This window comes from Telopea speciosissima, chromosome 3, assembly GCF_018873765.1.
Source record: "Telopea speciosissima isolate NSW1024214 ecotype Mountain lineage chromosome 3, Tspe_v1, whole genome shotgun sequence".
NCBI classification, from domain to species: domain Eukaryota; kingdom Viridiplantae; phylum Streptophyta; class Magnoliopsida; order Proteales; family Proteaceae; genus Telopea; species Telopea speciosissima.
This window is the reverse complement of record NC_057918.1, coordinates 3,920,612-3,933,236: the sequence shown is the minus strand read 5'-3', so window position 1 is coordinate 3,933,236 and position 12,625 is coordinate 3,920,612. Positions and strand designations below refer to the sequence as shown.

Below are 12,625 nucleotides of genomic sequence, written 5' to 3'. Positions count from 1 at the left end.
ATTCGTTTTTTTTTTATTTGAATCACAATGAAATCTTACATTCATAACCTTTAATAAGAAATTATTCAATAAAAATATTTTAATATCTTCCTTAAATATATTCATGTACTTAAAGAAGAGAAATTGATTTAATATATTCATGTTGTAATCAAAATAAAGAAAAATAAATTGAAACAAAAAATAATTAATATTGAAATCAATGAATAAATAAAATTTATAAGAATTAAGGGGTAATCATTGCGAGAAGAAATATCTTTTTGATAAAGAGATATCAAGGTAGATAATTAATATTAAAATTCATAGAAGCATTGTTACAAATAAAATTTTCAATTCATAACCTCATACTCATTGATTTGCAATAATACACTCAATCATTTGCTTATCAATTTCATTTTAATCTGACTATTGATTGGTTAGGTATAATCCAATTTTCAACCCATCCCCTCATACTCTAATCTAAAACTAGTCTGGATAAAGATTGATTTGATTTGATCCGGGTTTTTTTAGTCGTTTTACTAGTTCGGGCTAGAATTGGTTTTACACTTTTAGAGTGTAATTGTAATTATATGCACCCCTTAAGTGGTATTTCGTGTAATTAATTACATACCTTGGGTAGAAATGTAAATATTTGATCCATTTTGTGAAGTTGAGTTGGTTTTAACTCATAGTGACTGGACAGTCACTTTCATCGTCCTCCTTCCTCGGTACTCTACGGAGCTCCAAGCAACAGCTTCGCTCGCTCGACGCTCAGTCTCTACTCAAAACCTTAGAAAGCTTCAAAAACAGTTTTGAGATTGAAAACAGCAGAAGTAGCTTTTGATCGTTGGAGTAAACAAAGAAGACAATGAAATAGGGAGCGAGAAAACGGAGAAATGTTCTATTCTCATACTCTTCTCTCCAGAAAAGGGCCTTTAGGCACTATCTGGGTTGCTGCTTATTGTCACAAAAGGCTCAAGAAAGACCAAGTTACTGTCACTGATATCCCTTCTTCTGTTGGTACGTCTTCCATTTCCCTTGTTTTGTTTTCCTCCTCTCTTTCTAGCAGTAAAGCTTTCTCTATTGTTTGGTTCTGTATTTTGTTTCTTCTTTGTTTGTTGTTTATTTACTTGGGTATTGTTCTGAGAGACTATAATGGGTTTATTTTTTGAAAGTTCCTGGGTTGGTGAAGAGCAGTACTCGCATTGTCTGTCGCCAGGGGAGAGAATTTATTTAGTGTTTGAATTAGCTCTACCCTCTCTGGGCTTTTACCACTTATTTGATTTCTTGGTTCTGTTATTCTGCTTCACTTCCAAATTCTTTCACAATGTGAGTTGTACTTCTACTCTGCATCTATGGTTTCTCTCGTCCTGCATCGAGGTCTGAACTTGCTGTCTGTCTCTTTTATGTTTTTTCTGTTTGTGTCAAAGTTTCTTCTAAAGGTGCTTTATCTGTACTAGTGTTTCTATGTGGGACTGAGAAGCCTTTTCTTCTCGGTAACCATCAATAAGCTGTTTTGAGCGTGAGAAAGGAGGTACCCTTATCGGGTTTTCTTCATTGGCTTTCTTTCCTCTTCCATAAGTTTTTCCCGTTTGGGATTTACGGTTGTATCACTAGTCCTGGTTTTTGGCTTTTCTAATAGTTACTATCACAACAAAAGTTTTAGCAATAAGAAAACACTATAATCTGCTATGGTTGGAAAGATGGTTGGCTTGTTCACCAAGATTGGGATTCTTTACCACCCCTCTACCTTTAAAAAAAAATAATAATTAAAAAGGCATTTGGTCTCGGTCCCCCCTCGAGTTTTGATTAGAAGTGGCTGTTCTCCCCTCATTGTTTGCAGTGATGCAGTAGTTTCTCTCCTCATCTGTGTTTCTTTTGAGCCCTAAATTCCACGAATCCCCTCAGCCACGTTACTTTTGTATTGGCAGTTAGTGGTACTGTAAACACATCTTAAAGACAAATGGGGGTCTATATGGGAGTTTGATTCCCATTTAAGGGAGGCATATTACATATGTGATTGTCTTCTAAGTTTAGTCCTACAACTTTATCCTTGTGTATTTTGGTTAGTTTTGATCATCACCACTCACTGATTATCTTTTCCCCTTTTTCTGCTGTTGTCATCCAATGCAGATGAGATAATGCTACATGAAGTAACAATCACATATAGAGTACTTGGTTATCTTCTCCTTGGTGTTGTGAGGATATACTCGAAGAAAGTTGATTATCTTTACCATGATTGTAATGAGATTTTGGTCAAAATAAAAAAAATTTCAGTCAGCGGAAAAGCTAACCCGCAAAGAGAAGCCATGTGTGAACATGTCTCTATCACTTTTCCAGACAGGTTTGAACTTGACGCTTTTGATCTTGAGGTCTCAGAAGATGTAATCAGGTAAAATGTTGAATGTCCTTAAGGTGTGCTTAAGTTTCTTGTTTTCTTCTTTAAGCATTGCAAATTCCTTTCTCTGTTTTGCTTACTACTCAGGCGCAACATCAAACCACGTGAAGAGACGCTTGAAGGTATCAGATTGTTTTAGCTCCTTTTGGATGTTTTGTAGCTTCTTCCTTGTTCTAACTTTTGTAATTGGTCTTTTCATAAAACAGAAGCATTAGAAGATGAAGCAAGAGAATATTATTCTCTGAACAAGGTAAGGCTATGAAAAAAGAACTTCAATGCTACCATTGTATATAAGCTTTATGTCCCTTGTGCTATATGGTTCATATGGCTTATCTATGATTAAATTCATCATGCGGGAGGTGGGCCTCTTCGTGATGGTTGATACCCCAAAATTTCACCTCAGACAGAAGATATCTTGGTTGTTTTCACCTGAACAGATGGTTAAGATATGCATTTAGTGTATTTTCAACTAGTGGCAGATGCCATCCTCTTGAATGAGCTAGATTGATTCATGAGCAGAATTTAGGCTACATGCTGCTTTGCTCTTTTAGAGCCAACTCATTTTTCAATTGGTAGCTATATATAGGATATTACTTAGTTTTCTTGACAAATTTATATTGTCCTCGAGGCTCAAAATTTTTGAGTCAACATTCCAAAAGCATCTGTTATCAGATATTGTAAGTAACAGATTAGACAACCTAACTTCTCTTTCACTAAAAGTAATGCCAAATAAGGTTACAAAAGAACAACAATTTAGAATAATAAAAAAAAGAACTGTTTATTTTTTATAGGAATAATCTGAATTTATTTATGCATAATTTACTAGGGAAAGTCCAGCCTCAGTGATATTGGTACTATAGGAGCTTTCTTCGACTCTTCTGTCACATGTATAATTCTTGTTAAGTATCTTGTAGGTATTCTATAAAGATTTCTTTTTGGTTAAAAACCTTGTTTATGTTCTTGTATTGTGTGCTTCCACAGTATCTCATCAGTGAACCACCTTTTCAGCTTGACATCTGCCCTTCTGCATATACAACATTTGACGAGTATGTTTTAACAGATTCTTCTTCTTTAAAACTTTTTCCCTTTTCTCTCTCACAAACTGAAGGGATCCTCACTGTTTGATCAATGTTTTTGCTGTTGTCGTTGTAGTGCTCATTCACCTTACATAAGGGATCTTGATACAGTGGTAAATATGGTGGTCACCCAATCTCAGAATACAGGCAGTTTAGAATCAAATGTGAAGATGGTTCAATGTAGTCAGTTCACTCAAGAAGAATGTCGAGACTTTGACATGTTAGGAACTGAGATTCCCCTAGACATGGGTCCACAATTTGACAAGGTGGATAATCAAGCAGAGAAGATAAATTTCCAAGAGATGCCACAATTGAATATCAAGGAACAACATGTCTTCACTGAAGGACACCCAGTTGTTATTACTCCCGGTCGAACTCCATTGGAATCTGAGTGCCCCTTCCTTGATATGTTTGGTGGATCTGAGAAATCGCTGGACCTGGATCCACAATTCGATAAAGTGGATAGTCAAGCGAAGAGGATAAAGTTCTTGGAAATACCACCGTTGGATATTGAACATAATATTTTTACTGATGACCATCAAATTGATATTACACCTGATGGAACTCAACATAAATCTATAAGTACATGTGTTCCAGGTTAGACTGCTGGAAACACAAACTGAAGTTTATACCATTTTGTGGGATAGTTTTTTAGTATGATGGGAAGATGTACAATTCCATACTGAATGGCCTTATGGTATCTGAAAAATCCACCAAATTTAAATGCTATGGAGTTTTTAGCAGTAGTACACTTTTTGATAATTATCATCTGGAAAGGAGATGAACTGGCTACCTGTGTCAATGCTGACACTGAATGAAAAAATGATTGATCGACTTCCTTTTTAAATGCATTACTTTATGGAGGAGCAGGTCACCAAAGTTTCTCCTGTATAACATGTGCACATGTATTCACTTCTGTATGTTTGGATTCCTGACCAAAGAACCTTAAATTTTGGTGCCAAACACTTCGAAATGTTTTATAGGGAAATGATTTAGGTTAGCTGATTAAGATCTTCCCAGTTTTCACATACACAAACATTTATCTAGAGACACAAGTTGTTAGGATCACTTTCAACCTTGTGCTTCTAGATTTTTTTATGTATCCTTAGCAGGTTGATCCCATGTCAACATTACTACTTTTGATGCAGGATCAGCTACACCTATATTTATGGCTTTTACCACACCTGCTCAGGAGGAGAAAGTGAGGATATCAAGGAAGAGAAAGCATGTCTTTGATGAAGTTATAGTGCTTCCTAACAAGTGAGTGCTTGCGTTAGAAGCAATTATCTATAGAATTTTTTTTCATATTAAAATGTAGATTTGACACGATAGCTTTTTAGACGGTGGTTACATCACATTGGAGATCACCCAAATCAAATCAAATCAAATGACAGAAAAAGATGCCTAAGTCTATATTTATGTAGAACTGTAATATACTGGTGGGTGACTGTAATTTCTTAAGCACGCTTGGATACCTTTTCGTGATCATATAATTGGTTGGGTAGGAACATTGCAGGTGACACAATTATTATCTTGGGTTTTCCCTAGGTTTTTCATAGATTTGGAATGGCTGACAGCTAAATAGTGAATTGAGTTACAATTTGAACACTGAAGAACGAAGAACAAATGGACTTACCTGGTATAGTATCGTATCTTTGGCCGCAGGTTATTAAGGCATAACATACATGACTCAAGTTGTTTAGTAGTTAAACGGAGGAAAGCTCCTCAAACTGCTTTTGATGTCTGGAGAGCCCACAGAATATCCAGGCTTAAACAAGATTTCATGGAGCCTCTGCTTCTTGGTGAGTTAACCCCATATTTCCTTGTCTGTTATATCTAGTTTATACTTACTATGCATTTGTTATTTCAGGTATTTCATCGAAGCTCAAATTTTTCTTATATGAAACCAATACTAAGACTGAAGGGCCAGCTGAAGTTGCAGTAGGCACCAGCCATTCAGCAGAGTTGGGATTTGAAACACCCTGCAAGCCTTCAGAACAGAGAGCTTCCTTTCAGGAAAATTCTGTTGATGAGTCAATATCAGTAAGGCCTGTTGAGGTTCAGAATACCAGCATGACTCAAGTTACAAGTGTAGAAAAAGATCTCTCTCCAATTGTGACGCAGGATCTTGTGCTTGACCTAATAAATGAGGTAAGATTACATGTTTAGTAACAGCGGAGTTGATTTGTGTTGGGTTGGCTAAGAATGCGTGAGGTAGAATACCAATGGTCTACTGGGATTATGTTTTATCTTTTTTCGATGGCACTAACCACAATTTTGTTTTCTAGAACATTAGCACCTGATGTTGCCTTTATCTTTTTTCCTTTTAGGATGTTATCCCTCATAAGGAAAATAACCAGGACCTGGGTGAGAATACTTTCATATACACTTAGTTGCTCAAATTTTTGGTTTCCAATTTTTTATTTTAATTTCCTCTCAGACCATCTGTATTGGATTATATTTCTTATCTCCAATTCATGGAGAATTCTTATTTGGTTGTTGTAAAATGCAGTAGATGAATGGACAGTCAGGAACAGGTAGGTGGGATGGAGCTTTTATATAATCGTTTGTGCTAGTGGCTCCAGGTCCATTCTTGTAGGAGAGACTATTCAACCTATGAATTCCTTGTGTGCAGGGTAGTGGCGAAATATCTGCAGAAAAACTTCCTAATTCAAAAGGAGCAGAAAGACAGGGAAAATTTGAGTTTGGATGGTGTTTTGAAAGGAAGAACAAGAAAAGAAAGTGCTAGACTGTTCTATGAGATACTGGTAAGACAATCCACCGCAATCTAGTAAGCTTGATACATAAGCAGAAGAAATGAATTCTTTGCAAATATGTTTAACTTCTTTAAGTATAGTTGAAGGAATCTATACATTAAACAATTCATGAGAAAATATAATATGTCATGATAGTAATATCATGAAAAATTGTATTGCAGGTATTGAAGACTGGAGGGTTTGTGGATGTGAAACAAGAAAACCCATATGATGACATTCTTGTGCTGTTAACCCCTCAAATGAAAAAAATATAATTTAAGCTGACCAAGTATTTAGGCATGTAAAATGTATAGTCAATGCCGGGGTGGGGCAATTTTGGTGATTCTGAGTCTGGATTTCTATGTATATAGGAAATATGGTATATCGTCTCTCATCTACTGGGTTCTAGGTATCGGTATGGAGAGCGATGACAATATGGATCAGTTGGTTGTATCAGCTGACAAGTGGGTTTTTTTTTATTTTTATCAAAAGGTGGTTTTCTTTATCATGAATTGGCCCATACCGTTGATTCGTACCGGTATCGGCAGTGACCCATACTGTGTTTTATAACCTTGCTCATCAAAGACTCGGTTGGTTGGGTAAGCACAGATATAGCTTGCAGTTTTGTATACTTTGATTTATCATGTCATATATATCGTCATGTTTGATCCTTCCCCCTCAATTTTGTTTCTCCCTTTGGGCATTCTCTTGTGTACTCAAAATCTCCTCTTTCCAGTCTTTATTTTTCTTGTTTATTTAATTTTATCCAAAGGCCTGATTTATTAAAAAACAGAGGTAAGACATCTCTGCTTCATTTGGAAGTAAGTTTATTCCTCTTAGCCAATTGGGTTTATGAAAAGACTTGTTTAACCCAACCCCCCACCCCACCCAAAAAAAAAAAAAAGGCAAACCAAGGCTTGTTTTACTCATTGCTCTGGCCCCAATTTCAGGTAAAACTTAGTTTTTTCTTCCATAAATTTTACCCAGGAACAAAGCTTGAAAGTACTTCAAAGGAGCCTTAACAGCACATTATTATGAATCGGACGGTCAACAGTCTCCCAATTTGATCAGCCAAATTACCATGAAAGCTTGCACTGTGACACCACTGACACCTTAAATCCATCCAACTCTTTAAGGATGGAAATTGGCAGGAAACCATGAACTTCAACAATTAACCATGAAAAGTCACCCTTAAAAGTTGAAACCTTAGTATAGTTAAAAATAAAACCCTAAATCAAAACTTGAAAAGCAAAGCCACTTAACAGAGATTTTCAAAAACTAGATTGAACCAGAAAGCACCCTCTATTTTGGTTTTTTTGTCCCCCAGTTTTCTCCTAAACCACTAAAAATAGTAAAGGGGTAGTTGGGTCCCTTTTTCGATTCAGCCATGTTTACAGGGTATTTTCATCAAATACATGGATGAAAGGAATGAATTGTTTGAATCATAGTACTAAATCTCGGAAATATTCTGTTAATATCCGGAGTTTCAACACTACTGAAACAAAATAGGAGGTGGAACATAGAAGTTTTCATATTTTGTTCCCCCCTCTCTCTCTCTCTCTCTCGGAGAAACTAAGAAGTTCGAAGGGGAGAGAAGGGGGGGGGGGGGGGGGGGAAGGACTACACAAGTGGGAGCATTGCATATATCCGCCTAATCTTTTTTCCTGAGTAAAATTTTACAGCAACCAGAGACACAACCTCTACATTACCAAAAGAAAGAGCTACAAGTAAACTGACCCTAAATACTTCGAGATGAAGTACCCTCATTACTTCTTTACATACACCCCAAAATCACAAAACCTTTTTTTCTCTCTCCCCATCTTCCCCAACTCACAAATCACTCCGTTTCTTCCCAGAAATAGCTTCCCTCGTCACAAGCTTTATTCCCCTCACCCACAGTTCAGCTCTTTCAATCCCACCTTCACAAACAAAATGCACCTCTCTGTTCCTAGTTGTCAACACTCTAAACACACCCGGCTCATCAGCATCACCCTTTCTTTCACGGTTTCTCCGAAATGCCAAGCTTGGCCCCACCTCAGCTTCCCGACAAATCACATTCCTTCGATTAGATTTCCCCCACTGCAATATCCCAGCAGCACCCAAAATTTTCATCACCTTCCCATGTGGAGCTCCTTTACCTCCCCTCGTATGCTTCTGAACATGGCTTCCACTTAACACAAGCGTCCTAGAAAGCTCATCTAGTATCACACGCTCTGCAACACTGTTTACACCATTCTTCCTTGCTAGTGATAGTGCAGACTCTCCCCTTCTATTCTCAATTTCACATCGAGCTCCACATGAGATCAGAAGCTCACATATGCAGCCATGGCCTTCCCTTGCTGCTAACATAAGTGGGGTGTACCCATCCCCATCAGGAATGTTGACATCGTAACCCCTACTCGTTAGCAGACGAACTGCAGCTATGTCACCACGGCGGGCTGCACAATGTAAGGCGTTAAAGCCCCCAGCTCCACGTTTACCACTTTCTAGTGCGAATTCGAGCATCACCTTCTCAAAGTGATCACGATTCTGGTTTAGTTCAGATAGAGTGATTGCTGTCTCACCTGACTTGTTACACAGCTTTACATCTGCCCCAGCATAAACGAGTAACCGGAAAGCTTCCACATGGCCTTCCATGGCTGTTACCATGACTGCTGTGAACCCATTGTCATCCTGGTAGTCAACATTAATGTCGGGTCTATTGATCAGTGTTTCCAAGACCTCAGTATCACCTGATTGCGCCACAAACATCAGAGGGACGAAGACAGATGGATTGCTTGATTGAATAATACTCCCTGCTCGAATTACGCCAAGCACAGCTTGTCGAAAACCAAGGGCCCAGTGGTTGGCCGAGGCAATCGAACTAACACACTGACCCGAGAAGTTGACAAGACCAAAATCAGCACCGGCGAAAGCAAGGACACTGAGACACTCCTCCCGTTTGTACCTTGCACAGATCATTAGAGCAGTCTCACCTGAGTCTGTTTGGGAGTTGAGGTCACAGCCAGCATCTATCAGGCGTTGAAGGATTCTAGTCTCCCCAAGTCGTGCAGCCATGTGTATGGGGCGGAATTCAATTTTCCTGATTGTTTTGACTGGGGATTCAACATCGGCACCACAATGTATAAGCACATCGAGTGCTCGAACATTCCCACAGAGGATGGAGTGATGGATGAGCGTCCTCCCACAGTAAGAAATGTTTGGAGAGTGGTGTTGGAGAAGCATGCGTAGAACAGTACCACTGGTCTCGAAGTACTCAACTGCACACCAGGTGACTGAGAAAGGCTCTGCTAACCCTGCACCAACCCGGAACTCTTCACCTGATGTCGTGTCCCATGACCAAGCTCCCAATTTCACTTTCAAGTCTGTTCTTACACCAGCCTGTTCCCGGTCAAAAAAATAACTTCAAATCAGAATGTACCAATAAAAGAGCATATGTCAGGGTGACCCTTTTTCGAAAGTATCTGTCATGGTCAAGAGTTCAATGTGTAGTCGACCGTGACCATCTATCTATAGTGAAACTTTGAAGTGCTTCTTTTTACCTGTAGTAGCAGTCGGACAACTGAGATCTGCCGGCTGATAACGGCAGCTACGAGCGCGCTACAGTCGACGTTGGTGTGTAGGGAAGGCTTGGAAGATCGAAGCAGCACTCGAGCGATAGCGTTCCCATCCACCCCACACTGGCAACCAATGTGTTTTTTTGTCATTTTACCATATGCTTCCACTACTAATAAAGGATAACAAATTGTAACAAATTTGTGCTCGAAAATGGGCTCTTTCAATTAGACTATAGCCCAAGTCAATTTGAGGTCAACAAGGTAAAGCCAAGATTTTAGAATCTTTTTCTTCACAAGGCCATGGATTCGGATAAGCACTAGTTTTGAACCTTCTCATTCTCATGGAAAAATGGGGAATAGGTAAAGCAGAGAGGGTTGTCACCTACAATTCTGACACATGGGAGAGGGTTATCACTTACAATTCTGACACCCTTCAATTCCCTATAATCCCTCATATGGGAATGAAATTACCACTTACCCACTGCCTTATGAGGGATGGTAAGGAATTGGAGGGTGTCAGAATTATAAGAGATAAAAATTCGTTAAAGACCCTCCTCAATCGAGCTGCCAAAATCGTTTGTGTCATGACCCCAAAAGGAACAAAAGAGCGTACGTACGCAACACATCAATCAGGTTAATATATTTCGAGATGGCCCATCAAACTGATAGACGGAAGTCACGGAACAGCCGAACAGGTCAACAAAACAAAATGGCAAACCTTCATGAGTGTATCCACCACGTCCACGAAACCCCTACAGCACGCAATGACAAGCGCGTGCACGGCAACCTGTGGTCGAATCAAGTCGGAAACCATGATCAACTCGGCGAATCCATAACGTCCTTGGCAACTTGACTCTAAAAGGGCCTCTTCGCATGCTGGCTGAGACGCACCTGCCTTGAGCAGGATCTCCAAGATCTCTAGATGGCCCTCCCTCACAGCTGCTGTTGTTGCGTAGCCTCTGAAGAGTTTCTGATTGACATCGGCTCCTACACTCTGTCATCACCCAAAACGCTAAAAGCTTTCAGTACATGGAAATGACCCCAGAACAAGAAATTAATCCCTTTATCGATGTTGTTCCTTATGGTTTTGATGTAAAAATGAGGTGGAAAAGAATGGAAGAAACAGAACAATCCAAAACTAGTATCAGAGAGGAAGATTCTTGGATACCCCCGTAGTAGAAGCGGACATAATTATTCGTAGAGCTAAGGAAATCTTTTATCAAGTAGCACAGTACATGGTCTGTGATTATATTAAAGGAGGAGATGTATCATTTATCGTCCTTTTACTATTTATTTAATTATTTATGTGATATCATCCATGAGGGGTGTCGACTTTGCACCAGGAAAGAAAATGACGGGTGAGGTCAATGTTAGGGACTTCGCAAAACCAACAACATGGGTACCCTGGAATTGAGGTGCCATGGCCCCAAGCTCCAAATCAATTAGACAATTTTGACTATTGATCAACCAACTAGTATGACAATCACAGCTTAAGATCAAACAAAAGGCAAAAAAACAAACGAAAAAAGTTAAAATGACTGCAGATAAAGAACCTCTACCGAAAAGAACTCCAATTCTGAATAAAATGCCCGCGGAACTTAAAGCCTAACTGGAAAAGTTTTCAGAGGTTTAAAGCGAAGGCAAAATTCCTTCAATGGGGTCAAAAGAAGTTAAATTGTAGCGCAACTAAACAGTCCCAAAAAAAAAAAAAGGGGATATTTTGGGGGAAGGGGAGGAGTGGGAGAGAGGTCGATTTCGAATCAAATATTGAATTAATTATTTTCCCTTTTTACAAACATCCAAAGTCCAAAATTTAAATGGAAAACAACTTAAACAAGTAAAAAAGGTAAAAGAGCAAATGAGAGGCAGAAGATCCCGGAAACCCAAATTTTAATAGATCCGAAGTTGAAACAATATTTCAGTCTACACTTATACAACCGAGAAACCACACTAATGATGATCATGAAAGACTTCAAACACCATAGAAAACTCCATTAACATTGCAGATGAGATGAGTGAACTAACAAAACAAGCTTCAATGTCGACTTAAAGCAGGTAATAATATTGTATCGTGTGGATAGAAAGCTATGAAAACCAAAAACATTACCAGAAGTTTCCGCACAAGCGTTAGATTGCCAGTATGTACAGCGAGAAACAACGGCGTGACATCGGTCTTGAACTCCTCGTATTCAATCCGTACTTCATCGGCAGACTCATCGTGCAAGAGTACTTCCGTCTTCCTCATTTTCAAGCAAACAACACCAACAAAGTTAACATCCACGGAAGGATCGGCGATGCATTCGAATGCCGTCTTCAGATCGCCAGTGTGCGAAGCTTCAACAAGACGCTGAGAAACTTCTGCTTCGTAATCGACCGGAAAAACCTGTTTACCAGCGAGAAAACCGCCGGATGTATGTGCGAAGACCGTCATCTGCCAACGGAATGAAAGCCTCTGTGACTGAAAAACTACAACCTCAAGAACCGGAAACCGAGAAAAATAGCATGAACGAACGTCTCCCTCTCTCCCTCTCTCCCTCTCTCTCTCTCTCTATCCGTCACATTGACATATAAACAGGATCAACTCACCATGGAAGATGGAACTCCATCTCAGGCTCCCTTCCGGCTTCCCCTGTCTCTGAAGAACACAGAGAGTGAAACTTGAAAGAAGTGAGCGCCAGTGAGAAGTGAAGGGATCAGCGTTTATTTTAATGGGACCTGTTTAACCATGGTTAAAATATAGACGATAGGTTAAGTTAGGGGGTCCACATTTATTACTCCACAGTCAAAAACAAAAATTTCCAATTCAATGAGACAACCCTCACGCAGTCCGCATGGGCCCGTCAATTTTTTATTAAATTCGCT

General features: G+C 39.2%; 2 protein-coding genes across 3 annotated transcripts; one reads left to right on the top strand and one right to left on the bottom strand.

Moving 5' to 3' along the window:
- Positions 1 to 817: 817 nt before the first annotated feature.
- LOC122654359 (sister chromatid cohesion 1 protein 2-like) lies at positions 818 to 6,594 on the top strand. 2 transcript variants are annotated; one of them, XM_043848426.1, is made up of 12 exons: positions 818 to 996; positions 2,110 to 2,368; positions 2,462 to 2,496; positions 2,581 to 2,624; positions 3,356 to 3,420; positions 3,527 to 4,047; positions 4,599 to 4,710; positions 5,116 to 5,252; positions 5,321 to 5,601; positions 5,781 to 5,817; positions 5,966 to 6,218; positions 6,389 to 6,594. In XM_043848426.1, exons 1-11 carry the CDS (start codon positions 873 to 875, stop codon positions 5,989 to 5,991), a joined length of 1,641 nt encoding a protein of 546 aa, XP_043704361.1. In that variant the 5' UTR covers positions 818 to 872; the 3' UTR covers positions 5,992 to 6,218; positions 6,389 to 6,594. The 2 variants fall into 2 exon arrangements, with proteins under 2 accessions (XP_043704361.1, XP_043704360.1); XM_043848425.1 differs by having other exon boundaries at positions 5,963 to 6,218.
- On the bottom strand, positions 3,841 to 12,433 carry LOC122654357 (ankyrin-3). Its single transcript, XM_043848423.1, has 5 exons — positions 11,871 to 12,433; positions 10,482 to 10,757; positions 9,749 to 9,886; positions 8,037 to 9,587; positions 3,841 to 3,851 (listed from the first exon to the last, which is right to left on the bottom strand). The coding sequence occupies exons 1-4, from the start codon at positions 12,192 to 12,194 to the stop codon at positions 8,037 to 8,039; spliced, it is 2,289 nt and encodes a 762-aa protein (XP_043704358.1). The 5' UTR covers positions 12,195 to 12,433; the 3' UTR covers positions 3,841 to 3,851.
- Between the last annotated feature and the right edge of the window lie 192 nt (positions 12,434 to 12,625).